The sequence below is a fragment of the Chaetodon trifascialis genome, chromosome 7, assembly GCF_039877785.1.
Source record: "Chaetodon trifascialis isolate fChaTrf1 chromosome 7, fChaTrf1.hap1, whole genome shotgun sequence".
Classification (NCBI taxonomy): domain Eukaryota; kingdom Metazoa; phylum Chordata; class Actinopteri; order Chaetodontiformes; family Chaetodontidae; genus Chaetodon; species Chaetodon trifascialis.
In genome coordinates this window covers 18,879,190-18,904,437 of record NC_092062.1, presented here as the reverse complement: position 1 = coordinate 18,904,437, position 25,248 = coordinate 18,879,190, and the positions used below count along the sequence as shown (strand labels likewise).

The 25,248-nt window shown below is 43.4% G+C and overlaps 1 protein-coding gene across 2 annotated transcripts; it reads left to right on the top strand.

Moving 5' to 3' along the window:
- Positions 1–1,832: 1,832 nt before the first annotated feature.
- On the top strand, positions 1,833–25,232 carry nkd2b (NKD inhibitor of WNT signaling pathway 2b). 2 transcript variants are annotated; one of them, XM_070966412.1, is made up of 10 exons: positions 1,833–2,119; positions 2,245–2,271; positions 2,385–2,476; positions 20,203–20,263; positions 21,073–21,200; positions 22,606–22,701; positions 22,899–23,040; positions 23,463–23,520; positions 23,623–23,744; positions 23,851–25,232. In XM_070966412.1, exons 1-10 carry the CDS (start codon positions 2,095–2,097, stop codon positions 24,471–24,473), a joined length of 1,374 nt encoding a protein of 457 aa, XP_070822513.1. In that variant the 5' UTR covers positions 1,833–2,094; the 3' UTR covers positions 24,474–25,232. The 2 variants fall into 2 exon arrangements, with proteins under 2 accessions (XP_070822513.1, XP_070822512.1); XM_070966411.1 differs by having other exon boundaries at positions 1,835–2,119; positions 23,620–23,744.
- Positions 25,233–25,248: the final 16 nt, after the last annotated feature.

Genomic DNA, 25,248 nt, shown 5'->3' with positions numbered 1-25,248 from the left:
TCCATGACCAAACACTTCTGGATTTTGACTTTAAAATCTTTCTGGTCAGAAAACCATTCAATGCAACAATTAAGAATTACAACCAAAGTGAACTTCATGTCATCATGACTGATTGCATTATGGGGAAATGTTGCAACAAAGAACAATAGAGGTCTGGCTGTGGTTACAGTATGTGCAGCAGGCCCTGCTTTAACACCCTGCCAAAGGAAACAAACTGTAAAACAGCTGAAGAGCTTTTGATGTCTGGTGGGTGAAAGTACAGCTTGTTCTTCCTGGTTCTCTTTTATAAACAAAAGTTTATCTTTAGCATCTGTTGTACGCAAGCCTGAAACAAATGATGGAAATTATAATGAACAGCTTTTCAGTGTGCGGTTAGCACACAGACAAATAGCATAATCGTCCACTAAATAATATTGTTATTAATTGCCCCTTATGTTTATCCACACCATAGAATTTGGGAAACATCAGTTTATTAAAAAACCACAATCTAATTGGGGTTGAAGCAGTCAAGCTTAAATGCTCCTCTTATTCTGATTTATATATCATCATAAACCAATGTGAGGATACATCTAATTAACACTTCTTTATTGATAACTCAAATCTTTACCTTTTAGTGTTTAGATTAGTTTGATTAAGAAAAACTTGCCATACAAACAAGCCTACAAACTAATTTGATTTAAAATGTTGAAAGTTATCATCAAAATGATAAAAGTGTCCCCGTCATAAATCTAAAATCTGCTTTGAAAAGCATGAATGGAGCCGTACGGAGAACTATACCAACAGAGGACGCGGTTTTACGTTCAACGACACACCCACATGAGCAGCCAAACCAGTGTTCAGTGCGTCAAGTCAAATAGGACGAACCGCAACACGAGTGAAGGGGCTTTTCAAAGTAAAAGTACATTTGATAAAACCAATAAATAAATAAATAAATAAAAATAACTGAAACGAAAAAAAAATTAGATCTAAACTAAACACATGATTGAGCTACTTTTTCGACTCCCATTCCAAATCAAATGAACTTTTAGGTCGCAACACTAACCAGTATGCTGCCTATAGCTTAAACTTAAACTTTGGCATAAGTGAGGATTTGTTTGGTTTTCTTGTAAACAGACTTTTTTGTTTGCTTGTTTGCTTGTTTGTTTGTCTGCCCACACACATCTTGCAGCTGCATTGGACACTTCTCAGAAAAAGGACAGGGGCACACAGACTCATTTGCAGTTTTTAACTATGACACTATTACATTTGCAGAATAACTTCATAGTGCAACGAGTTGCACTGTAAGGCAGCAAATCAGTGAGTGAAATCAAGTATTTTTCCCTCTAAAATTCCATAAACAAGCCTTTGCTTTGGCCCATCTGCAAAATTGTGTTCACTCTTTAAAGGCTGAGTAAGTAGTTAATAAAAATAATAAAATGGCCAGATTTATCATCAAAAAATGACTGCTGCAACCCTCATAAAACTAAGATAATAATTGAGAAATTCTTCATAGTGGTTGATTTATGATTAGATAGATGCTTATCCAAATAAAAATATAATGACCTAACCTTCAGGAAACCAATTGCAGCCTACAGCAAAAAATACATTTTTAAATTTAAGCCATTAATAACCCAGTTTATATCAAGGTGTTTAATTGAAACCGTTTTAATACACACAAATTTTGTAAATTCTTCCCACATTTTCGTCATGATTTTTAACTTCGAAACGTTTTGCGACGCTTCCAGCGATGCTGAGGTTTTATTTTATAAAACACGACACGGAAGTACCGTACCTTTTGTGTCTGCCTTGACACTGGCTCCGTGATCTGTGCTGTGTTCAAAGCGCTCCCACATCCAGTTGGACTGGAGTGAAGCCTGGAGACAGACAGTCAGAGTGCCCTGTCTCCCTCACACATCATTTCTACATGTTTATCTCGTTCCTGCGCAGAAACAACTGATGCTTCAATGAACACGCGTTTTAATTACCTGCCTCTGGATGAAGTTGGACTTTTCTTCTTGCAAAACAAACACAATGTGACCATGTTGAGTCAGTGACTGTATTATCCTTGTCCGATTTCGCAGTACCTTTATTGATCCAGGGAGGAGGGACTTAAGAATGGGCAAACTTCAGTCAAAACATGGTGAGAAATTTTGGAGCTGAAAGTGCTGAATGACAACATTTCTAAAGCATATCCAGTGTTGTTTTCATATCGTACAGAAACTAACGATTGTCTGTTCTGCATCCCTGTTTGTGATGGATCCGAAGCGTGTAAGCGCAGAGAAAACCCTGAAGGTGAGGATGCATCATTTTTTTAATGGGGCTTTATAAATGGTGATGATCTGCTAAAGCACAGGTTGAACTTCCGCTTCATACCTGCTGATCGGTGTGTTTTCTCCATGTCTCAGGAGACAGTTTTGTTGTGAACGCGTTCCTCCGGAGAGGGATGGAGGAATGTGAGAGGTACAGCGCGACGGATCACAAGCTGAAGAACATGCAGGTACAAGGCTTTTTATTCTTTTCTTATTGTCTCTTTTATTTTCTCTTTCTTCATTAGTGACAGTCAACTCAACACCAAAACCATCTTGTTTGGACTCCCTGATTTGATTTGATTTGATTTGATTTGATTTGATTTAAGTTGAATGAAACGACTCTAAGGCCAATGAGTTTTAATTTTAATGGCCTGTAAATGTGTGGAACACCTTTCAATGCTGACTTTAAAGTACTTTCAAGAGTAAAACTAAAAATTAGGATTCAATAACAATCAGTGAAACCCTATGATTTATTTTGGCACAGGGGAGCCTTAAATCCTGTTCTGCCTGAATGGGAAAATGTTGGCTGCTACTCTCTGAAATAATCATCACACCCTTTTTGTTAAGCTGTGCAACATTCCTGTTGGTCTAACAGTTTTTACATTGACAAAAATAATTCATTGTCAGGGAAAAAAAGGTGTGCCAGGTGTTTGCATGTGCATGCATTTGCTGATGGGATGAGTGTCAAGCGCCTCCAAGATGAGCTGAGAACTTCTTGGCATAAGAGGAAGCGATCTGCATTCACAAAGCATGTGTGAAGGCGTGCTGATGCCTTTGCAAAGTTGTAGGTTGTTGTTTTTTCTGTCACGTCTGGCTCTGGCACAACACTGCAGCGGTTATTCCCCTGCCAGCATCATTGGATGGGGTTATGACAGCCCTGAGCCTCGTGTGTGAAACGGCTTGGCAAAGCAGCACACACACAGACACACACACACACAGACACAGACTGGATGGAAAGGTAGTCGTTTCACAGACTGAGGGATATAAAGTTTGCTCTTGTGGCTGCTGGCATCATGACTCAGGGCTGTGTCTTTTTCCTCAATGCCTCCCATTCTAGTGCAGCTCCCAGTGGGCAGCCTTCTGCGGCATAACATTACATCACTTCAATTAGCGTGTCGTTTTGAGGGGTACAAGAGCCCACGAGCTCTCTGACAGAAACTGCAAGAAGTTCACGCAGAGGTACTGACAGTCTGTGAGGTGGGTGGTTGTAATAGTGGAAGAGTTATAGATTATATCAGGGCTATAAACCGCCCACTCATGGCAAATTAAAAGAGAACTTTACTCTGCTTCAGAGGAGTCTGAGTTCACACTCCCCTGAAGGGAAACCACCAAAGGCATATGCTTGACACTTATTAGTAGGCGGGTCCCACCCTTATTTCTATGAAAGTCATGCCCCTGATTTATTTTGCGTCATTCGTTGGTTGCATTAGAGGCTCGTTCACAGACCGCAACTGGATAACTATCAGCTTTTAACCAGCCAGCCCTTTACTTTTCCTGCTTTCCGCGAGACTAACTTGAGATTGACTGAGAGGAGGTGGACAGTAAAACGCCGTCACATCTGTTGCAACGTATACTCATGAAAACAGTATAGAAATATCGCCTTGTGAAGAATGGCTCAACTTCACGCTGGATTTTGAATGGCACATGAGCAAAATATGAATAATAGAATACATTGCTTGTATGCATGATACGGAGCAGAGCTGAAACAATTAGAGGATGAATTGACAGAAAACTAATTGACGACTGCTGTGATAATTATTCATCAAGTCTTTTTCAGATTTTATGCTTTTCTTTCTCTAATGTGACATAACTTTGACAAAAACAAGCAATCTGAAGACATTTCTTTGGGCTTTGGGAAATTCTAATGCCTATTTTTGCAGATTGACCAATAATGAAAATATAGGTTAGCTGCAGCCTTAATGCAAAGTATCAAATGCCAAACAATCCAGTATCATGAATGGGAGTGATGGTATGTGTAGCTTATATGCTCACTATTGAGAGAGCAGAGGCAATATGTGACTGCCTGCTCGTTAACAGTGACAGCTCTGTTCATGCTGTTTGAAATGAGCCAATGCCTACATTAATGTACAGCTAGCTGATGTCCCAGGGGATGCTTTTGATGCTGTATAGTTTCCCATCTATTGGCATGACTTTCAACACAGACGGAGCTTATCTCCGCTGTAAGACAGCACCGCCATTTCCACATTTGATCCCGTATGCCGTTAATTAATTCTTTGCTAGGATCACATTACATTGTCTCGTTTCCAGATATAACTATTGGATTATGCTTTCTTAGATGTCTGGGGTTTAGACCAAGATTAAACAAGTCCAAGTCAAATCGAAAATAGCAGTAATTATATAATTTTTTAAAGGGGATTTGAAGTTTTTAGACCAATTTCAGCCACATTTTCTTCTCCTGAGTGTTTTAGCATATGCTTCTCACCAGATAGTAGTTTTTCCACTTAGTCATGGTTGATGAGTAGCAGGGACACTTTAAATTACTTATGATTTGGTACAGGAGGAGATTGGCCAAACACACTGTTTAGCTCTGACCATCCCCCTCCTCATTGTCAAATGGGGGGGGGGTAGGATTCCTGAGCTGTCTGGCTGCGACTTCAAAGCGCAGAGCTGGGAGTTATAAAAGGGCTCTGATATCAGTGGAGCCTCCGAACCCTCACCCCTCTATCCCCCTGCCCCTGTCCTGGGGGATGGGCTGAGATGGAGCACAACCACGGGGAGGAGTGGGGGGGACAAGCGCTAACACAGCCTGTGCCCAACATCAGTTTGTGCAAACCTGTGATTCTCCTCAATAAATCAGTCAATTCTATTCAACACGTTCTGAATGCTTTGCCGCGCTTTAACAAGAAATAACAAAAGATCAAAGGACGCACAGGCCTGTTTAAATATTGATATTGGTGCAAACCATGTTTCAAGACTGCAGCTGGTAAGCTGCCCTCAGTATGTGATGCTATAGGCTCTTAATGTGTCGTCTGCGTGGACAAAGAGAGCATGATTCAGCAGGATGGCTTGGCTCATCCGGCCTAGATTTTGACACTATGTTGCAGGTGTTCAAGACAAGCCTTACCTGTCCAAGCACCTGGTGCAACGAAGAAATATTACAGGTGAGATCAAAGTGGCAGTCCACAGGTTGAGTCACCCACCAAAAAATGAGCCCAGTCTGTAGTTATTGAATATGTGCGATGCAGAAAACCCCTAACCCTGTACTTATCCACCCTTGTGTTCATTAGTGGAAGAGCTCTGTGAAGGTTCACTGTGTCTCACCTCTGGAAACATCAACACATCAGCGGTCCAGACCCTCACACACACAACCACAGTGCTTCATCCTTTAGCTTCAAACAGGCATGCTCGGATGCCCAAATAATGACAGGCTAATTCAGCCTTTCAGCACCACCTTTTGTCTCAAAACTTCCCACAGACTTGGTCCGTGAGGAGGGAGTGTGTCAACATTCGAAATTCCACAACAAAGACCTTTATTATTCCGCTTTGAAAGGTTAATGATATCACACTTGAAGTAAAAAGGCTCGGTTAGGGATTCGGTTGGATGTAATGATGTGCCAAAAGCTCCGAGACACAAATTTATTTTGACTTTCGGAGAGTTACATAGCACTCACTCCTCAATAATAAATTTAGTTTAAGAGCAGAGTTCCCAAGCAGCTCGCTAAACGAACTGTAAGCTAATGTTTTTTTAACATTCATTTGGAATCTGTGAATAAGATTTTCCCCTTGTATAAAAATCCTCATTTGGCGATCCTGCTCAAAATGGATGTTATGTTTGGACAGTTCCGCCGCTGGGCATTTGGGTATATCTTCTCGTCACCATGTTAATTTTGAGTGAGCAGTATTTGATTTGGATCTGACGCCGGGATATCTGGGTAATCTTAAGGCTGTGACCCTACAGGACATTTCAGTACACAGCCGCAAGTTTCAAACTGAGGTCATTTCTTTTGAGTTTGGAGCTGTGTGTGTGTGCTGGATACAGTCGTGCAGCTCCTGAAGAGTACTTGAAGACTTCTTTCACGAGATGTTCTCGCCAGAAACATCTCGTGATTTTTCACCTCCGCCTCTCTTACGTCTACGAATGACAAAAAAAAAGCAAAAAAAAAAAGCCTGACGCTGATGCGGCGCTAGCAGGGAGCAATAGATGGTGGAGAGGAGACAAAAAGGTGTGCTCATATATGTACTGCTTTTGAAGGGACTTGAAGGCATTTGGAGAGTTTGTTTTTTTCCACCTCTTTTTTTTTGAAATTGGCTTCACAAGAAGGCGAGCTGTGAGCCTTCATCTCTGAATGAAAAGCATGTGGCTGGCATCCAGAACAGCGGGGTCTTTCAGCACGGCCCCGGCAGACATCTGTTCCTGGTTTGTACAGCAAAATCCTGGAGCAGGGAGAGGGGCTGTGGTGGAAATGGGGTGGGAGAGGGTGGCGGGGAAGAGGAAAAGAGGAGGAGGAGGTGGGAGTTTAAGGGTGTTTCTTTTTTTCATGGGGGAGATATCTGAGGGGTTTTAAGAGTAGTGGGGGAAGGGGCGTAAAGGCCTCACGCACTGTCCACTGCATTGTTGAGATGACCGTTGATCTCATCTTCAATATTAACTTGTAACAGCTGTTAAACATGCACGTCACGCCCCTCTTTTGGGCCTTTTTTTCTGTCTGGGTTGCCATTTGCCCAGAACAAACATTCACTGCTCTGTCAGTGTAAACATCATCACCTGGTTGGCTCTGACAGCCGTCACAAGTGCGGGATGCTTGTTTTATCCAGCCTTTCATGTTGGACTGTTTCAGTGCGAATCACCACATGGCTTCGCCTGTGAGTCAGAGGTTGAGTCCCTCTCTAACTCTCTGTATGTGGATGACTGAGTGAGAGGCAGAGAATGGTTTGTGTGGCCTGTGCCTAACGGAGAGAGACATTCAAACACTGCCGGCAGATACAGTGTTTATTTTTCTTCGGGTATTTATACTGTTTGAAGGACTTTGAAGCAGTTTGCTCACTTTGTCATTCAAATTTGCCAGCAACCTGCACTCACGAAGGGAGCTCGGAGTCTCTCTGGCCATCAGGACAAATCAAAGAGCCATCAAACATGTCAAGCTGAGGCCTTTAGCATGAGGCCAGTTGTTCGTTTTTGCCAGATGGTAATCTAAACATTGACTCTTAAAGCAACAATTTAACCATAAGTTATAAGAATAATTTTGATGGTGCACTGACTTGTAATAGGGAGAATGGTGCCTTTTTCATTGCCCCTCTGTATCCTGAATGCCTTTTCTTGCACTCTGTTACTTGGGTTACATCGATCTTGTGCGAGCGGTGTGTAACGCTCAAAGTGTGTCAAACAAAGCTAGCTCCGTATTCTCAGTACATGCATCATGGCAAAGAGACTGGAGAGAATGCGACCACACCTTCACACCCAGGGGTGTGTGGACATGGGAGGACAGCCGAGAACAGGCACTCAGCTGTGGGCACAGGTCCCACCGACCTCCCTCGCTCCCTCTGGTTCTTCTGCAGAGTACCAGGCGTGTGGAGAGTGAGCGAGAGGCCAATCTAGAAAACTGAAGTTGCACTGTTCAATGTATATTATGTTCAGTTTAGCCTATAACATGTCGCCAGCCGCATCATCTTTTTCGATTACGCACATAACCTGCATTCAAACACATAGCAAACAATGAATAGATTTCAAATGCTGGCAGTGTTTTGGCAAAACTTAAACATTTTTGTCCTGTAACATCCTGTAATAGTACACTACCCTGTCAGAGGGCCTGGTTGTTTGGCTTCCGACGATATCTTTGCCAGTTCCACGTCCTTCAGCTTGTCAACAAAAGCATGTGTGCAGCTGTCTATGGGAGGCAGGGATCAAGGCATGATTTGCATTTACAACAGCGGTGTCAAAGTGAATTCACTCTGTATGGGGAGCCAAGTTGAAAAAAATACCCATATTCTGACTCTATTCTGACTCTGCCCAAAGACTCTGCAAAAGGTACTTTCAGACAGCAAGCTACCTTAGATCCTACCACCACAGACTGCTACTACTGTCTGTCCGCCTGGTATAATCTCATCACACAGCCAAGCAGGTTGTAGTAACAATATGACACAATTAATCATGCAAGTTTTGGTAACTAATTACATTGTTTATCATCCCAGACCGTCATAAACTCCAACGGCAAAGTGCACCTTCAGACTGACGGTAGCCCTCAAAATAGACATATATAAGTAATAAGTAACAATTGCTTGTTGTCTGGATGTTTTGGTTTTAAGGGGGCAACATTGTGAGAGCATTTGTCGTACCATAACATCATTTTATGACATAAATAAACATTTAGATTTCTCCTTCAGCTCAAAACAAGAGTATATATTTAGACGAGAAATGACACTTGCTCAACCTCCTTCATTATTGGAGCTCTTATCTGCAGACATATAGAATGACGCTCACCTTTGTAGTTATCTCAGCTCCCTCATCTGCGCTTTGAAGTCCCTGCTTTTCATGATATTTATGAGATATCTGTTTGTGTACTTCAGAGAGATCGGTGTAGCTCTACAGGACCAGATTGCTGCGAGTCATCAAGCGTGCAGTTGTACGTGAATATTTCAACTTCCTGAATGGAGCCCATACCAGGTGTTCAGTGACATTACATGACCTAGACGTGCATGGTCACTGATGACAGCAGGGAGACCTCACTTCCCCCTCGGATAGTGGATAGTGTGCTGGTGGCTGTTTGGGGCAAGCCCCGCCGAGGGTTAACACTGGTCTGTGTCTTTGCTCTCACTCCCTGCCAGGGGAAAGAAAATACCTGAAGCTGGAGCCCAGTGCTTAGCACTGACATTTTTGGCAAAGGCTGCTGGATCCAAGTCTGTGTTTGATCTTATGCTTCCCCAGCCAAGTAAAACACCGGGAGACTCAAAGGTTATTACATTTTAGTGTGTAAGGTATGTTTCCACATAAACCCTTGTTCCCCCTTAGAAAGCTTTAGCTCGTTTCCAAGTGGACTTCATTTCGCAAGCCTTAGAGCAGCGGGGGGAATATCATATTTTTTCAGTTATGATTGTTGGTGGTGTTATTATATGCTGTCATTACAGTCATTGTTAATTGATTACACTGTTTAAATGACAAATTCACTGAGTATATTTCATGTGAGGAGCTTGGGGAGGACAATGGAACCTTCAGAGTCAATGCATAGCTTATACATATACAGCTTAACCTGATCGGAAGAGACACTGCAGATCCATTTTGTTCAATATTTTGTTGCTTTAAATATTTGCAGATTGAAAGGAATACTGAGGTTTTAGCGTGTTTGTTTAAAGGGGACAGGGGATTCCTCTCTTGGACACGAGATTGTTATCCTATGAATTCAACCAGGGGAAACTTGAGATTGACTCCACAAAGGTCAGAGGCTAGCTTGACATATATTCCACAATACAAGCAGAGGGGAAACAAAGAGTGCAGCACAATAGCAGCTATGAATGACTTGGACCATAAATCTGTGCCATGAACACCTCTATTTATGTTGCATCTCCTTTTGACCCACTGGTAAATAAAATTCACTCTCTGTGTTCTTAAAAAAAAGCCTTTGGAGTCACCCCTGAATGCTTCGAAACTTCATCCTTGCTCCACATTCCTAAACCTGACGCCCTGCTAGGTTTGAGACCGGAGAGTGAAACACCACCCACCACAAACCGTGGCTTCCTGTATGCTAAAAAAAAAAAAAACAGGCCAGTGGAGGGCACTCCATGCTGCTGGCATTATTACTCTTTGTGATGCTCTGTGGTGTCGGATGCTGTGGTACTCTTTGCACATAGATTAGGCCTTCTGCATGAGATTATGAGAGTATTGCCATGATTTCGAGTGTTTCTTCCATGAGGAGCCAGTGCCTTAAGTTCATTTGATGTTCAAGAACCTTGAAAAAGATGTGGAATTCATGGCAGAACTGTGTTCAGAGGTGAACAGACTTTACACAACATCCATCTTCCCGTCTTCCAGTTTCATATACAGAATGCCATAGCACAAGATTTATCCAACACACCCAAACCCAGACCCCTGAGGAGTTAGGCATCTTTCTCTGAGCTCTGAGCTGAGCCTCCCCCTCTTTGGGACCCCAAGCCTGCACATGTGTAGGTATCGCTATTACTCAGCTCATAAAACGCCACAGTCCCATCTGAAAGTGGTTAGCTGTTGAAACACACTAGCAGCTTCAAAGCTTGGATCCAGGCTCTGCAGACAGCACAGGCCTGGCCCTCCTTCTGCACATCAGATTCCGCTCCGATGGGGAATGGCTGCAAAGTTGCTTTTGTTACACAAACCTGTTCCCGTCATCAAAACCCTCAATGGGTCTCCGTTGAGAGGAAGTGGTTTATTTTTGTCATGGGTGGTAATTTTTCAGGGGGAATTTAATTTGGTAAAAGAATGATTGTGGAATGATTCTACGAATATGTTCAGAAGACATAAGAATTCAGCGGTTCTCACAGTCTGTCGTGGTGTATTTCTATACCCAAACACCTTTTGTGCTCTTTCTATATGTGACAGAAAGGGAGGGAGAGGATGAAACAGTGCTGAAAGAGGCCACTGTTCTCATTTCCTCTGAAGGCAGCCTTCTTTTCTTCCCCCACCCATTTCTTTCCTGAGCCCCGTCCACTTCAAAAGCTGACCTGGCCCTGTCTGCCATGTAACTTGTTTACCTAAAGGCTCATTTCAAATAAACAGCAGTTCTCCTTGAGATGCCTGCCCCCCTCACTGAGAGCCTTTCAGACACACCATCTGCTCATAGGAGGTGCTTCACAAAGAAAACACACTCTTCTAAATCAGGATTTTATTTCATGATATTGCTGCTAAGTGACCTTTGTAGCATTATATATAAAAAAGGAAACCTCAGTTTACAGTGACCAAAATGTATTGAAAAAGAACAAAAAAAAGGCTTTCGCTCATAGAAAATCTGCTCTTGAAAGCTGGTGGCACAAATAGTGACAGTAAAAGCAGATTTGCCTTTAAATGAATGCAGCAAAGTTCTCAGACATAGTAGATCTGCAAGGTCTTTCTCTATAACCAGCAGCTACTTGGTTGTGTTGATAGGGGCTGACTGATCCTATCACTTAAAGAATGCCAGTGTATCAGAATATCTGAACTTTGACCCACAGTGTCATGTGCTTGGCTTTGAGAACCGCTCTGTCGTGGCACCACCTGATTATCTCATAGCGTTTAAGGTGTTACTGCACATCAGCCCCTTCTGCTTTTTGAAGCATGAATTGTCTTTCAAGGACTTTTATCAAACATTGAGAGTCACACTTAGTGCTTTTAAGTGGACCGCCTCCAGACTTGCCGTGTGATCGAGAACAAGACTCCATCAGTCTTGTAGCTTTACACGTGAGATAAGATAAGAATATACAAGTCGACCTAAGCTAATGCAGCTTAGTGCTCATGCTCACTTCATATAGCCTCACAGCTATGATTTCCAGTAATTATGGCTGTGAAAGTAGCAGCTCTCTGTGCACTCTGCTGAGCTGCCCTCTGCACCATAGCCTTTTGATCTCTGCTTGTGCCATGGATGAATTACGTTGCAGAATTTCACACTGGGGAACAGTGTTTCAGACACACACAGCTAGTCTGTCAGGTCACTAACGTGTGCACACATGGCAGCTTCAGCCCAAAAGGACGAAGCACAGATGTTGCACTCTTGCAGACTCTGGCCTCAGAATCTTTACTTGGCATATTTCTGCTATGTGTCACAATTAAAAATTATAATTCATGGTTTGCACCGTGAGGCTTTAAAATTCTTGTCTTGCAGCAACGTTTTCAAAAGTAATTCATCATACGCATGCCCTCACATCCTTTTTTATTTTTTTGACCAGTAATTTTCTTTGAGAATAATTCAACAGAAATATGAATGAGCTTTGCATGATGTTGGTGCATCAGTAATTGCCCCATGTGCTACTTTCTTCTTTTCTACATCTCATCTGTTCCTCTTCAGCTTTCAACTTTGTCCCCTTTTTCATGGGAAGTTGTGTCTCATATGCCAAATCATTACAGTCAGTGGCCCTTTAGCAACGATCCATTTCACATATCCAGGTTTCCTTCACATCATCTCTGGATCGTGGAGTCTCCTCTGCTTCCTGAGCCCAGCAGGAGTGTATTTTTAGGAATCCTTAGGAAAACACTTGGTGTTGACCCTGGGATGACCCCCTGTCCAGTTCCAGGCCTGTGAGGAACTTCACAGCTTGGAATTAAGCCTGTTCTTGCAGTGTCAAGAATTTTTGTGGTCTTTGAGACTGGCAATCCTTACTGGCTGGAGGAGACAGCGGTACCGGACAGTCAGAGAGAGTTACACAACAACACAGAGAGAGACAGGAGCTAAAAGAGGAGCGGCCACTTTGAATATGCAGCGGTTATTTTTTTCTGCATGTCAAATTTAAGGTATTTAATGTCAAAAACTGCAGCAGTCTGCAAAACCAAGACATTTTTTACCCAAACAATGTTGGCAGGGTGGCCTCAAGCCTTAAATATTCCATAGTAAGGAGGAAAGGTACCAATTATGCAAACCAGTGGTGTCTCTTAGGACCTGAGGTTTGGCAAGAGTCATTGGGAATAGTTAGGCTATAGCAGATGAGTTATTAGGGGCCCTGGCTGTGTGCTTGCTTGTCTACCTTGGTTATTTGTTGCATCCTACTGCACTGAACTCTGTATTTTGGTTGTCTCTGGCCGGCGAGCCTGATTCCCTCTGAAGACTGAGTGAAATAATAGTATAGCACAACAGCCGTCCGTCTCTGTTTGGCCTGTATGCCTCCCAGATGGATATGTTGAGAGTTCATGCTACATTACTGGCTGATTGGTCACGGCCGCAAAAGCTCCTCTTATCGCGGTCAGTCATATGGATCGGTACTTCTCTGTGTAAGTTACCCAAAGGGAGCAGTAACTAGTGGAGTGTAGAGCTGTGGTTTTGACCCTGAACCTGTTTTTATCCTGACGGAAGACATGTTTAGGAAACCAGCGGGCAGTTCTTCCACCAGCCCACCAGCCTTTAGCAGCAGGAGTGCCCCATATTTAAGTGAGCAGCCAAAAAGTTGTCATGGATTACATCAGGGGCGCCCAGACTTTTCCCTTGGAGGGCCACACCTGAAACTCAATGGTGGGACGCGGGCCAAAAGCAAACACGTACGCTATTGCTTTGTTAAGATACTAAATAGTACTGAGATCCCAAGTTCCCTTAATTGACATGACTTGCTTTGTGAAGTGTTACTCTGGATTAAAAATTCCAAATTGTCAAGTGTTTCTTCAATAAACAGCTGAAATACTTTGCAAAACTGCGGAATAATTAACAGTAGTGAAATAGTTCATGAACTGTAAGATAATTAAAAGTTACACACTTCAATGTTATGAAAGATTATTTTATGAAAGATTATTGTAACAATACCCACTTAACATGCAGTTTTGAATGCATTTATACTAGCGTATCTGGAACATGACAGGTGGTGCTGATGAAGAGGTACTTCATCTGACAACACTGTGGGGTTACGTCAGATGAAAAGGTTGGGAACCACTCTACATGGGCAATGATGCTTCTCTTCCACACTGGCGTGCAGCTGTCCCTCCCCAACATGGTTTGTTTACATTTCTCAGTCACCCACAGGAGCACTATAACGCCTGCAGCTCCACCAGCCTCCAACCACAGAGCCTCGCCCCTATGAACTGCCAGGCCTGCTTTTCAAAGCTGTGACTCAAATCCTTTGCAGCTTAACAAAACGAGCAGTGAAAACACTGGTGTTGGTGGTTATCTCACAGGTGAGAGCAATTATAACTGACATTTCAATACTAGACAGACAGCTGCAACCTGACACTAACTACAGTACACAAAAAGCGCCCTTAAAGGTGAGAGTGATTGTGTTGAAATGGTTTTCACCCGGCAGAAGAGGACGAGGTGGAAAGGTGCTTACAAAGCCTTGTTGACTGTAACTGACAGACCATCAGTGTGAAGAGCTGATTTATACTAAACCCCTGGCTACATGAGATGATTGCAGCTGATCGCTTTCAAATGCTGCTCGGCTGGACACTTGTGGAGGGTGATCCGTGACTGCGTGAGAGGTGGAGTCGTTTTGGACCATAATGGGATTGGCATTGCAGCCACCTCACCCACAACCTGGCATTCTCAGATCCAGTGTGTTGTTTAAAGGGCCTGTGGAATGTGGAACAAATCCCCTCAGCTTTATCGGCCTGGGCGCGCTCCCCATTGGCCGGGCTTAAGAGCCAGGGGCCTGCGCGGGAGCTTACAGAATTTCACATGGAGGCCAGAAACAGAGGAACATCCTGTTTGAGTCTAACCGCCTGTCCCACACTTTGCTTTGATATGCCGTCGCCTTGTGCACTCGCCTCTTTCTTGTTTGTCAGGTTGTGAGTGCCGGTTTGAAATCTGGACTGTGTATGTCCCATCTGGTTTCTGTGTACTTTTTGGCATCTGGGGCTGCAGCATATGATTCATTTTAAAGCTGAAATAATTCATAGGTTGATCAATTTGAAGAAAATCTGTAAAAAAAAACAAACAAATAAATAAATAAATAAATAAATATATATATATATATATATATATATATATATATATATATATATATATAGTTTAAGCAATTTACTAAGCACATTTGCCAAAACATTTGCTGGCTACAGCTTCTCACATGTGAGGATGTGGGTTTTGGACTGTGTAAGATGTCACATTGAGCACTAGGGAATTGTTCCAGGCTTTTTCTTGAGGCATGTTTAATTGATTAATTGAAAAAAAATATTGATAATGAAAATAATTGTTAGTTGCAATTATGCAATTATGTAACACAAGTTAATTTTCGTTCTTAATGCCATACCATACTTGAGACATGGACCCTTGAGTTGAAACTTTGTTTGTTAAGGAAAAAGTCAGCATCACTTCTGATTGTTACAAGAACACATTTTACTAAACTTTTCTTTGAGCAGATCATTAAAGGTGTGAGTGGATATAACACATGGCATTGGTCACATAAAAGTCCACACAGAGACTATTGCATTACACCAGCAAGCCCAGGCACTTTGTGTTGTTCTCTTTCCAGTAACTACTAAAATACATTAACAGTGTTATGATGTACAACCTCTATTTAATACATTTGCTTAACCCAGATTCATGTTTGTGATTCCAGTCGTTGGTATGAAGCACATTGTGTCCAGTACAGTACAGTAGCTGCCTGTGTGACAGCTGAGAGGAGGGCATGACATTACATCAGACTCCTATCAAAGCCCGCTTTAATGAAGGCAAGCTGATTACAGCACCGGTGACAGATGCAGGGTGGTCAGCCAGTGATGCTAATCTTTATTTATGCCATCCAGCAGGTCATAATCCAAGTGAGAGAAAGATCAGCGATAGGGTGAGGAGCGGACTGGAGGGGCGTGCAGAGTTTAGGAGATAGTCTCTCCTGATTGAAGGGGAGCGGGTGACTTTCAGTGGTTTACGTGCTGCTCTTACATAGACGGGCAAGCATGCTCATCTCCCCCCACAGCTGTTGTTATACTAGGACCGAAGAGACTTCGCCCCAGTGATTCATGTCCTGCCAAGGGAGAGGTCTTGCCTCCTGTTTGACCTCAGAGAGAGTCCTGCTACCCTGAAAGAGCCATATCTGGGCCATCTTGGCCACATGGGGCCAGTCCAGATGACAGGATGGCATTCTGCTCTGATCTCATTTCCATTCATAGAAAGACATGTCACAACACCCTGATACATAGATAAAATAACCTGATTAGTGGACAAAAGCATGTTTTAGTTATCCAATAATTACAAGCATAAAATCATAAAAACACGCTTTTAGCTTGTGTTTATATTGTGATCACGATGAACATTATTATGCAGGCTGACTCAAATCCAGCAGTATATGCAGCACTGTTTGTTTTAATATTGCTACTCAATATTAGCTGGAGCCAATCTGCTCCGTTGACTCTGAGCAACATAATTACCCTGACTTGGTCTGAAAGCTGAGGCCCGATGAACCAAAAGGAGAGAGAGCTTTCTGTTCAGGCGTCAAGAGACCAACATATTGTTCTTTTACTGTCTTGCAAGAGAAGAGACAGAAGTTGTGCAATTGGCCTTCTCTCTTTAGCTCCCCATATTTTCAGCCCCAGCCCCTTCCCCTCCCTCCACCCCTCATCTCCCTCTCTGTTACTCTGCCTCTCTTCAGTATAACCGCTCACATCTGGTTTTGAGTCAAGGCCAGGTTGGTTTCTACTGGAATGGAGGGCTTTTATTTCTCAATGGCCCCACTCCCTCTCCAGTTTCATTCTGCGGTGAAGAGTATGCAGTTTGTTTACGAACTGGTGTTCCTTTCTTTATATTGATACTACTTAGTCCTCACTTTCAATGACTGGGGAACCCCACAATCATCCCCAATTAATGACCACTGGGAGCTGGTTGGCTGGTGGTCATCAAGGCTTTCCTGTGGCGCCCTCCCAAGTGTCAGTTCCAGGTGACTTTGTATTTCTAGAAACATCCTGTAGAACTCGCAGCGGTAGCTGCTCAGTATTTATCTCTCAAGACACTCTTTGCATGAAATTAAGGAAATACTAAATGAGATTGTTGGTTTGGTTAAAAAGGAGAAACACAAATGCAGAATTTAATATACAGTTAGCACCGTCTGTGCAGTAAAAGTCATCCGTGAACTAATTGCGACTTAATATGATAACTGATATCTGAACTATTTCAGAAAACCACATAGTTTCAAAATTACATGGAGGCGCTTCCACACAGTATCCTGTTTTTGCACTTTTTCCAGCATATGTTTGTGCTTGGATACGCATCAAGAGATCTGATCAAGTTGCCATATTTTGTACCCCGAGGCCAGAGGAACTGTGTAAACAATCTTCATGTTAGCCTCCCCTATTTTTGAAGATGTGATTTTCAAAATCAGTTGTGCATCGTATGGTTTGAAGAATGGACTAAAAGAAGCGTGCATGCTTATATTTAGGGGTTGAGACCAAGGGGGGGAGCGAGAACAAAGATGTGCAGTGTTTTCCAGCGGGAGGATGGGTGGCAGGCAGGCAGAGAGGGAGAGAGACTGCTGGGGGACGTCTGATGTCACCTGGTAGAGAGCTATGAAAGCTTCCCCTGGTTACCCTATCCCACATAAAAGTCTGGCAGTAGGCTGAGGCTTTAGGGAAGCTTGGCAGAACTGCTGCATTAAACAGGAACAAACATCACACACCTCACTGTCTGTCTCTTATGTCAAGGCGTCTGGGAGACAGAACCTGTTTACATGGAACACTGTCAGCGCATATTTCCAATGCACTGTTTGTTAAGACAACTGAGATCTGATACAGCCCCTTGTCAGTGTTGTTGAAGCGTCTGTCCCACACATGCGCTTTTCCATCTGTCCTCCCCGTATATAACATCACAGTGTGTAGATGTGTGTATCACAGGTTTCAGGTGTACGCCACCGGTTGAAAACGAGGAGCACTTTGCTCCAAAAAGCTAACTCATTTGCATAGCCCACAGAGCAGTTTGTGATCTGATAGTGAAAGAATGAGAGCTGCTAGATGCCAGAAAGCAGTTAATTACACATGTGGTGGGCAGATTCGAGAGCCCGACACCGTGGGCGATGTGGATGGAGATGCCATGTGTTTAGATGTTAAACTGCAGACTGCGGTCGGACCCAGCCTGCTCTCTCATTAGTTCCCCCGATGGATGTAATGAGCGTGGAGGTGGTGGTGCTGGTGGTGATGGTGGGTGGAGAACCATGTGTTCAACACAAGCCCTGCTGGTCCCCTCCTTGTGCTCTCAGCAAGACGTCTCCTGATATCTGAATTTTAATTAGAGACGAGAATCGCTCTTGGCAAGTCGTCTGATTGATTTGTTTCATTATATTTAACGGCGAATCCTGTCTTCCATTTAGAGGTGCTTATACCTTGCACTGCTCCCTCATGGGAACAAGGATGAGAAAGACTCAGTGGTTGTCTTTGATGCTCCTCTGAGCTGCAGAACTGTGTGAACTCCTTCTTCTTCCTTACACACTGCCCTTCATTAAGGGACTCGGTACAAAGCGAGGAGATAAAAGCATCCAGTGCAGAAAGGAAACAACAACTTGGCTGCAGAAACCACAAAAGATGGAAACTGTGTGTGTGCTTTTGCGCGGGGATGCACATACACTCGTCTGGTTTCTAGCATGTGTATTTGGTGATTAAAGACTGCAGCTTGTTTGGGGCCCAGGGAGCGGTACCAGTTGTCTCCACCTTCCCCACAAGCCTTTCAGAGTCTGTAAAAACCCACCTCCACCTCTTCCACTGCACTCACGGGGACTGGAGTAAGCAGAAGATAGGCCATATCTCCCTTTTAACAAACCACATCCTCCTCTGCTTCTACTCCTATTGGCTTCTCTCCTCTCCCATCTTTGTTCCTCTTATCTTTCCTTTCCTCATTTGCGCCCTCTTTCCTCTACTCCTCTCTTTCTTCTTTACTCCTCCCGCTTACTTCCTGCACCTCTCCTGTTTCCCTCTCCGCCTCTCCCCAAGACTCTACTCCCATTCCTCTGCTGTTTTCTCTCACTGTCTCCGGTGGCCAATTTACAGGGGGGTGTCCGAGTCTTGACCCTGACACTCAACCCGCTCCCCCCCTTCAGCGGTGAAGGTCAGGGCCAGATTACAGGCTGGAGGTATCATCCTCTGAAGTGAGGAATAATGACGGGCTCTGAGATTGTTAAATAGAACCACAGGCCCTGGCGCTGTCATTACTGTGAGAGAGAGGGGAAGGGGAAGGGAAAGGGGGGCTCATTCACCTAAACGCATGCAGATGTTCAGACTCTCGCTTGAGCCTCGGCTCTGTTGAAGGTACATGGAGTTCTTTTGTTTTCTAGCATCTATCTGTTTTTTATTTGTCTCGTTTCAGTGGGCCTCCTTGATTCAATCTGGTGAGATTTCATTTCAAAGTGTGTGTGGAGCAGCTTAGCGGACTGAGAATGACGTAAATAAGATGAATCATTTGTTGTTTAAATACTTGTGGTTTAGGGCCTGTGCTGCACTTAATTTTCATTGTTTCCACAATCCAGTTGTAATTAAGAATGGCTGTGTGTGTGTGTGTGTGTGTGTGTGTGTGTGTGTGTGTGTGTGTGTGTGTGTGTGTGTGTGTGTGTGTGTGTGTGTGTGTGTGTGTGTGTGTGTGAGACCAGTAAGACCCTGTTGCCTTTGCCTCCGTGTGCCTCTGCATTAGCACATGTGTGGGATGGTTATGAATACATTGCGGTTCTGTTTTATTCAGGATATAGATTATTCACATATGACAGGGGAGCTTTTTCCCCCTTCCACCCCTTTGTCCGGCTTTTGTTTTATGGCCATGAAGTTGTATATTTAATCAGCCCCATCCTATCTGCATGGAAATTTCCATCTGGCAATTATTCTCCATTCAAAATAAATATGCGAATGCTGCTGAGAGCTCATTGTGGGCTTTGCTTGACATAAACCTAAACTTCTCAGAGTGAAGTTTTCAGCAATGAAATACAACAAAAGCTTTTCCCAAACTCTGGGTGTCTTCCATCAAACTCTCCTCACTGGGTTCCTTTCAGGCAGGATGAGAATAAACAGGTTGGCTGAGAGAGCGAGAGAGAGAGAGAGAGAGAGAGAGAGAGAGAGAGCGCCCCAGTGATGAAGTGCATTATGGAGTTTTTGATGGATGCAAGGAGTCCGTTTGAAGGGCTTGGAGGAATCTTGAAAGCTTGGCTGTGGCTGCGCTCGCCGTGTCCCAGACAGTGAAACACAATAAGCGTGCAGATGTTCAAAGTGTTTGGCCGCGCCGGAGCCTCCAGCCCCCTCCCTCTCATCTGAGTAGGAAATGCTTTAGCTGGAACTGTTTGTTTTCTCTGTGTCTGTGGTCTGAACTGTAGATTCACTTACATCTCTGAACCCCCCCCTTCATTTCTTTCCTTGTCCCAGGAGTTTCCAAATGGCGAGCAGAAGGAAGGACAATTCACAGATCAACACTGTCCCCTAGAGGGTAGGTTGAGAAGGATGTTTTCTTGCTCACTGATGCACTTCATGCTACAACAGTCACAGAAAACACATCTAACATTGCATGATGGATGTATGATTCCATAAATAATAGAACCTGAAACCTGACAGATATAGATCAGTATGACATCACTGTATGCATTTATTGTTTCATGATACTTCATGTTCAATCAGTATAGCGATTGATGAGAAAAAGATAGATGGCCTCTCCTCTGATGGATGCATACAGTGAGTCAGGTTGAACTGGATTATAGTCTTTTATCCGCGTCACCTTTTTTTGCTGCTTTATTATTTTACAGACTTAAATGCAGTTTTTAACTGCTATTGTCAATATAAATCCTGCACACTGTTCATAATAAATATAGACATGTACACATGCATATACTGTGCATAATCATCCACTCCATGTACACATAATCATTCAGAACTTGGAATATTTGACCTGTATATAGACTTTTATTGATATTGCTGGCTCTTGGTGATTTTCAGTCCTTGTATGTGTAGACATAATTTAACAAAAAAGCCAGTTCTGATTTGATCTTTGTTGTGCAAAGTGTGCATGGCAGACATTTGGATCATTACCATGTTTTCATCAGATCTTACCAAACTCCATGAATCTGCGCAGTGATTTTTAACTTAATGGCCAAATTGAGATATGCAGGCCGCGATGATACCCAGTACAAATCAAACCCCTGTAAAACTATGAAGAACAATGCCTGGCCGCTGAATTACACAAAATTTCTAAGCGAGAAATCAGTGTTTTTGTGCTTAAAATGTGTCCTCTTGTGTTGCTAGTGGTTCTTCCTCCAGAGAAGGCTGAGGGCTGTGAAAGCTACCTGCAGTACCTGCACTCAGAGGACGGAGAGCGGGAGATACTGAGAGATGTGACCAAAGCTACCGGGAAGAAACGCATCAGTCTGGACGTAAGCAGATATAATACCTTGAAATAAAGCAGTGCTGTGATGTGGTTTTGTTTCCATTAACAGTCCAACCCTGATTCCAAAGAGTTGGGACACTGTGTGAAACGGGAATAAAACTGAATGTAGTCATTTTCTAATCATCAATGAAAACAGCACAAAGACAAAATATTTAATGTTTTACCTCATCAATTCATTGATTTTTACAAATATATGCTCATTTTGAAGTAGATGCAGCAACACGTTTCAAACATGTTGGGACAGGAGCAACAAAAATTCAAAGTGGTGAATAGGTTCAAGCGTATGCAACATGAGCTAATAATAATTAGATCAATAGCGCTGAACTGAACGCTGAAGGTCTCTCTGAACCATTTGCCAAGAGCGAAGAGAACTGAGTGTTGAAATTGTTTTGTGAAAACTATTTAAACACAGGTTAGGAAATAAATGGACGGTGGGTAAGCTCTGTCCTGGCTGCAGCTGTATGTCAGAACATCTGTCTGTATGTTGACACTGCTCCAGACCGTATCCTGATTGAATTTAGGGACCAATAAATAGAATAAATAGATTGTAATGTTTATACTTGTGTTTTAATAAACTGCTTAGATCTGCCCTTTGGTGATCACTCCTGGTTATGTGAGCTTAGGAGATATTATAGAACCATAAAGGGCTGCCTCTCTCCCTGGGGTTGCCTCCCTTGTAAATGCTCACTGCCTTTCACGCAGTGTCAGCTCTCCGCCATGCCTGCAGCAGGGGCTCTAGTCCAAATGTTTATTTTTCCAATTATGGCCATGTTACTAGATACATCTGAATCAACCTTACTGCCAAAAAGTTGTAACTGAGAAATGTGGTTGTGCTCATTTTTCCTGGAGGACGGTGAAAAGACAAGGTCATAGTGGTCTTTTTCTTCTTTGCTCCACCGACACAAAGTAAAGGCAACTAATAAGTGACCTGCTGGAAACCGGAGTTTCAGTCAGCCTCTGCTCTATTGCTCTCAAGGTGTATGAAATCATGTAAAGGGATTGTTTGAGTCCAACACTGTTTTTTGCAGGGGAAGGCTGCCTTTAAATGTACCTGCTTATTAAGTGCACGCTGATTCATGCAAGGCTCGATTTGATGTGACCAGAGGGGATAGTGTCCTGAATCCTTCTTGTTAACAGTAAATTCTCATGAAGAATGCAGGAAAACAACACTGAAACACCTTTTGAAAAATCTTTACAAATCACACTGAAGACAACGACGATGGCGGTGAAATGGGACGCACGCTACTGCGCACTGACGTCATAAATGCTGCCGTGTTTTGTCTTTGACGTGCTGTAGAAGGACTATTGCTTTACTGACGACTAGCAAAAAGTTGTGGATTGAAACTGTTTATGTGCAGAAAATATGATTAAGTACATGTTTGTATCCACAGGACTTGGAGTGTGACGTTTCTGTGGAGGATGACAACCGCCAGGAGTGGATCTTCACTCTGTATGACTTTGACAACAGTGGGAAAGTTACAAAAGAGGTGTGTGTGTGTGTGTGTGTGTGTGTGTGTGTGTGTGTGTGTGTGTGTGTGTGTGTGTGCGCGCGCATGCGCACGCTGCTGCTGTGTGCTCCTTCATACACTGTTTATTTTTCATATTGATAGTTTGTCTCTTTCAAGTGTTTTTCTCTCAAAGGTAGGACTACAGACTTGCTAAGTGTCTTTATCTGTCACTATAGGACATGTCCAGTCTGATGCACACCATCTATGATGTGGTGGATGCCTCTGTGAACCACTCCTGCCATAATAAGAGCAAGACTCTGCGCGTCAAACTGACAGTCACTCCAGAGCCGAGGTGCCACAGAAGAGAAACAGGAACAGGTACATGACGATGACAACAACATCACACCTCAGACAAGATGTACTGTTTCTGTATGCTGTGAGCCAACTCAGTATCCCCTGATATTTGTTGATTTCGGGGATAGTTTTGACTCTGATATTCAGATTTGTTCCTTAGTCAGATGTTCAGATTGTTCCTCTGTTCACAGTTCCTGATTCATAGTCTACAAATGTTTCTGGACATGCCAAATCTTAGTTGTTATTCTATAAAATACAAACAAATCATCTAAATTGTGATGACTTCTTGCATTTCCTCTGAAGGCTTACCCAGTTTAGGTTGCGCAAAACAATAAAAGTAGCAAACTGTAATGATAGTATGTGAAAAAAACAGCCACTGAGTGTTTCAGTCTGCATGTTGCGTAACACCTTTTCCTGGTCTGAGTTCTTGTACTTTCCCTACTCAGATCGCTGTCACCAGGAAGAGGGGCGTTCATCTGACAAGCGGCTGTCCTCCTACATCAGGTTAGTACACATCAAGTTTACTGTGCTTAAATGCTGATCCTTGTGTGTATTGTAATAATTTTGTATTCTCATTTGTCCACTAATCATGCACATTTTTAGCAGCAGAGGGCAGAGCAATGAGATGACAGCCGAGGGTCAGCATTACTGTGTGGATGAGAACACAGAGAGAAGGAATCACTACTTGGACCTGGCTGGTATAGAGAACTACACCTCCAGATTCGAAGGCAAGTGTCTTTATTCTGTGCTGATGCAGAGTGAAAACAGCAGCTCAAAACCCAGTGTTATATGTCATATAAATTACTGACCCTGTGTCTCTTCTCTGTCTTTCAGGAACCACCCTTCCCTTTCCACCTCAGGAGGCTCATGGTCGGAGTTCCCAGAACCAGAGCCGCTCACGCTCCCAGGAACCAGAAACCCAAGTTGTTAACCAGCGCCGCTCACAGGTCATCAGCGATAGCTATAACCCTACAGAATCTCGAAGCAAGGGTACACAATTCCTCAAATCTCCCAAGGGAACCTACAGGGGAGGTGGAGGGAATAACGGGGGCAGCGGAGGTGGCAAATCCACTAAATGTCATGGCTATCACCCGCCTGTGCAAACCATGCTGCACAGTGGTAGCGCAGCAGGACATGGGGGTCAGGATGTGTACCACTTGCCACACCAAACCCAGTCCTCCAGCCACCATCAGCACCCTTTGCAATACAGTCACAGCAAACGGCTAAGAGCAAAAGCCCGAGAGGCCATGTCCCCATCCAAAACCCCACTGTCGCCTCAGTCCCACCCCCAGCAGCAACCCCCTGTGCCCTCTGTACTGCCAAGCCTGGAGAGAGAGCAGGCGTCCGGTCCACCTGGGAGCCCAGGGTTTGTGGTTCCTGTGGTCCAGCGCCACGAGCACCACCATCACCACGAACACCACCACCACCATCACTACCATCATTACCATCAGACATGACCGCCTTTAGTGTGCTGTGACTGAAACTGTACAGGACCAACCACGATCAACCACACCAGTCTGAAGGACTAAACGTCATCCCATGGGAGTTTCTCACACTCTGTCCAGGATCTTTTCATTCTCCTCTTGCAAGCTATACAGATATATCCTGAGATTAGATGTATTGAGGAATGTGTAGTGTGATGGCAGATGATATTGGACCGGAAAGATGTTTTTCTGAAGTTACTGTGTAATAACAAAAGATGTGTGGCACAGTTTTGAAGTTTTCGTAGATTCTCTGATGGGGCTGCTGTGATTGTTACCCATGTTCATCAAGGGCACAAGATGCCAGGAAGGAACATATCAGAGGGCTTTTGATGTGACATCCTTTCCCTTCTGATACTGTTGGTTGAAGTCCCTGGAAGCTATATGTCAAGAGTAGGTGTGTTGTTCTGTGTGAGACCTTTCCAAAACATGGATCTCAGGTGTAAAGGTGCTGCTGCCCTCAAGCTTTTCACAGAGGCTCCTTCCTCAGGGAGGCCTGATGTGATGTGGACTGAGGGGTTTCCTGTTTGTGTGTGTCGGGGGGGAGTATATGAAATCACCACTGCCAGTTTTAATGCAAAAATATCTCTCTATATGTATAAAAAAATCTATATATGTAAACACATTTTACTGTATAATTATTATACTGTATATGCATATTTCACCATGGATATAATTATGCATATATGTATTTTGTCTTTTATATATTTTAATAAACGTTATATAGTTCACTTACATTATTGCTGTGGGT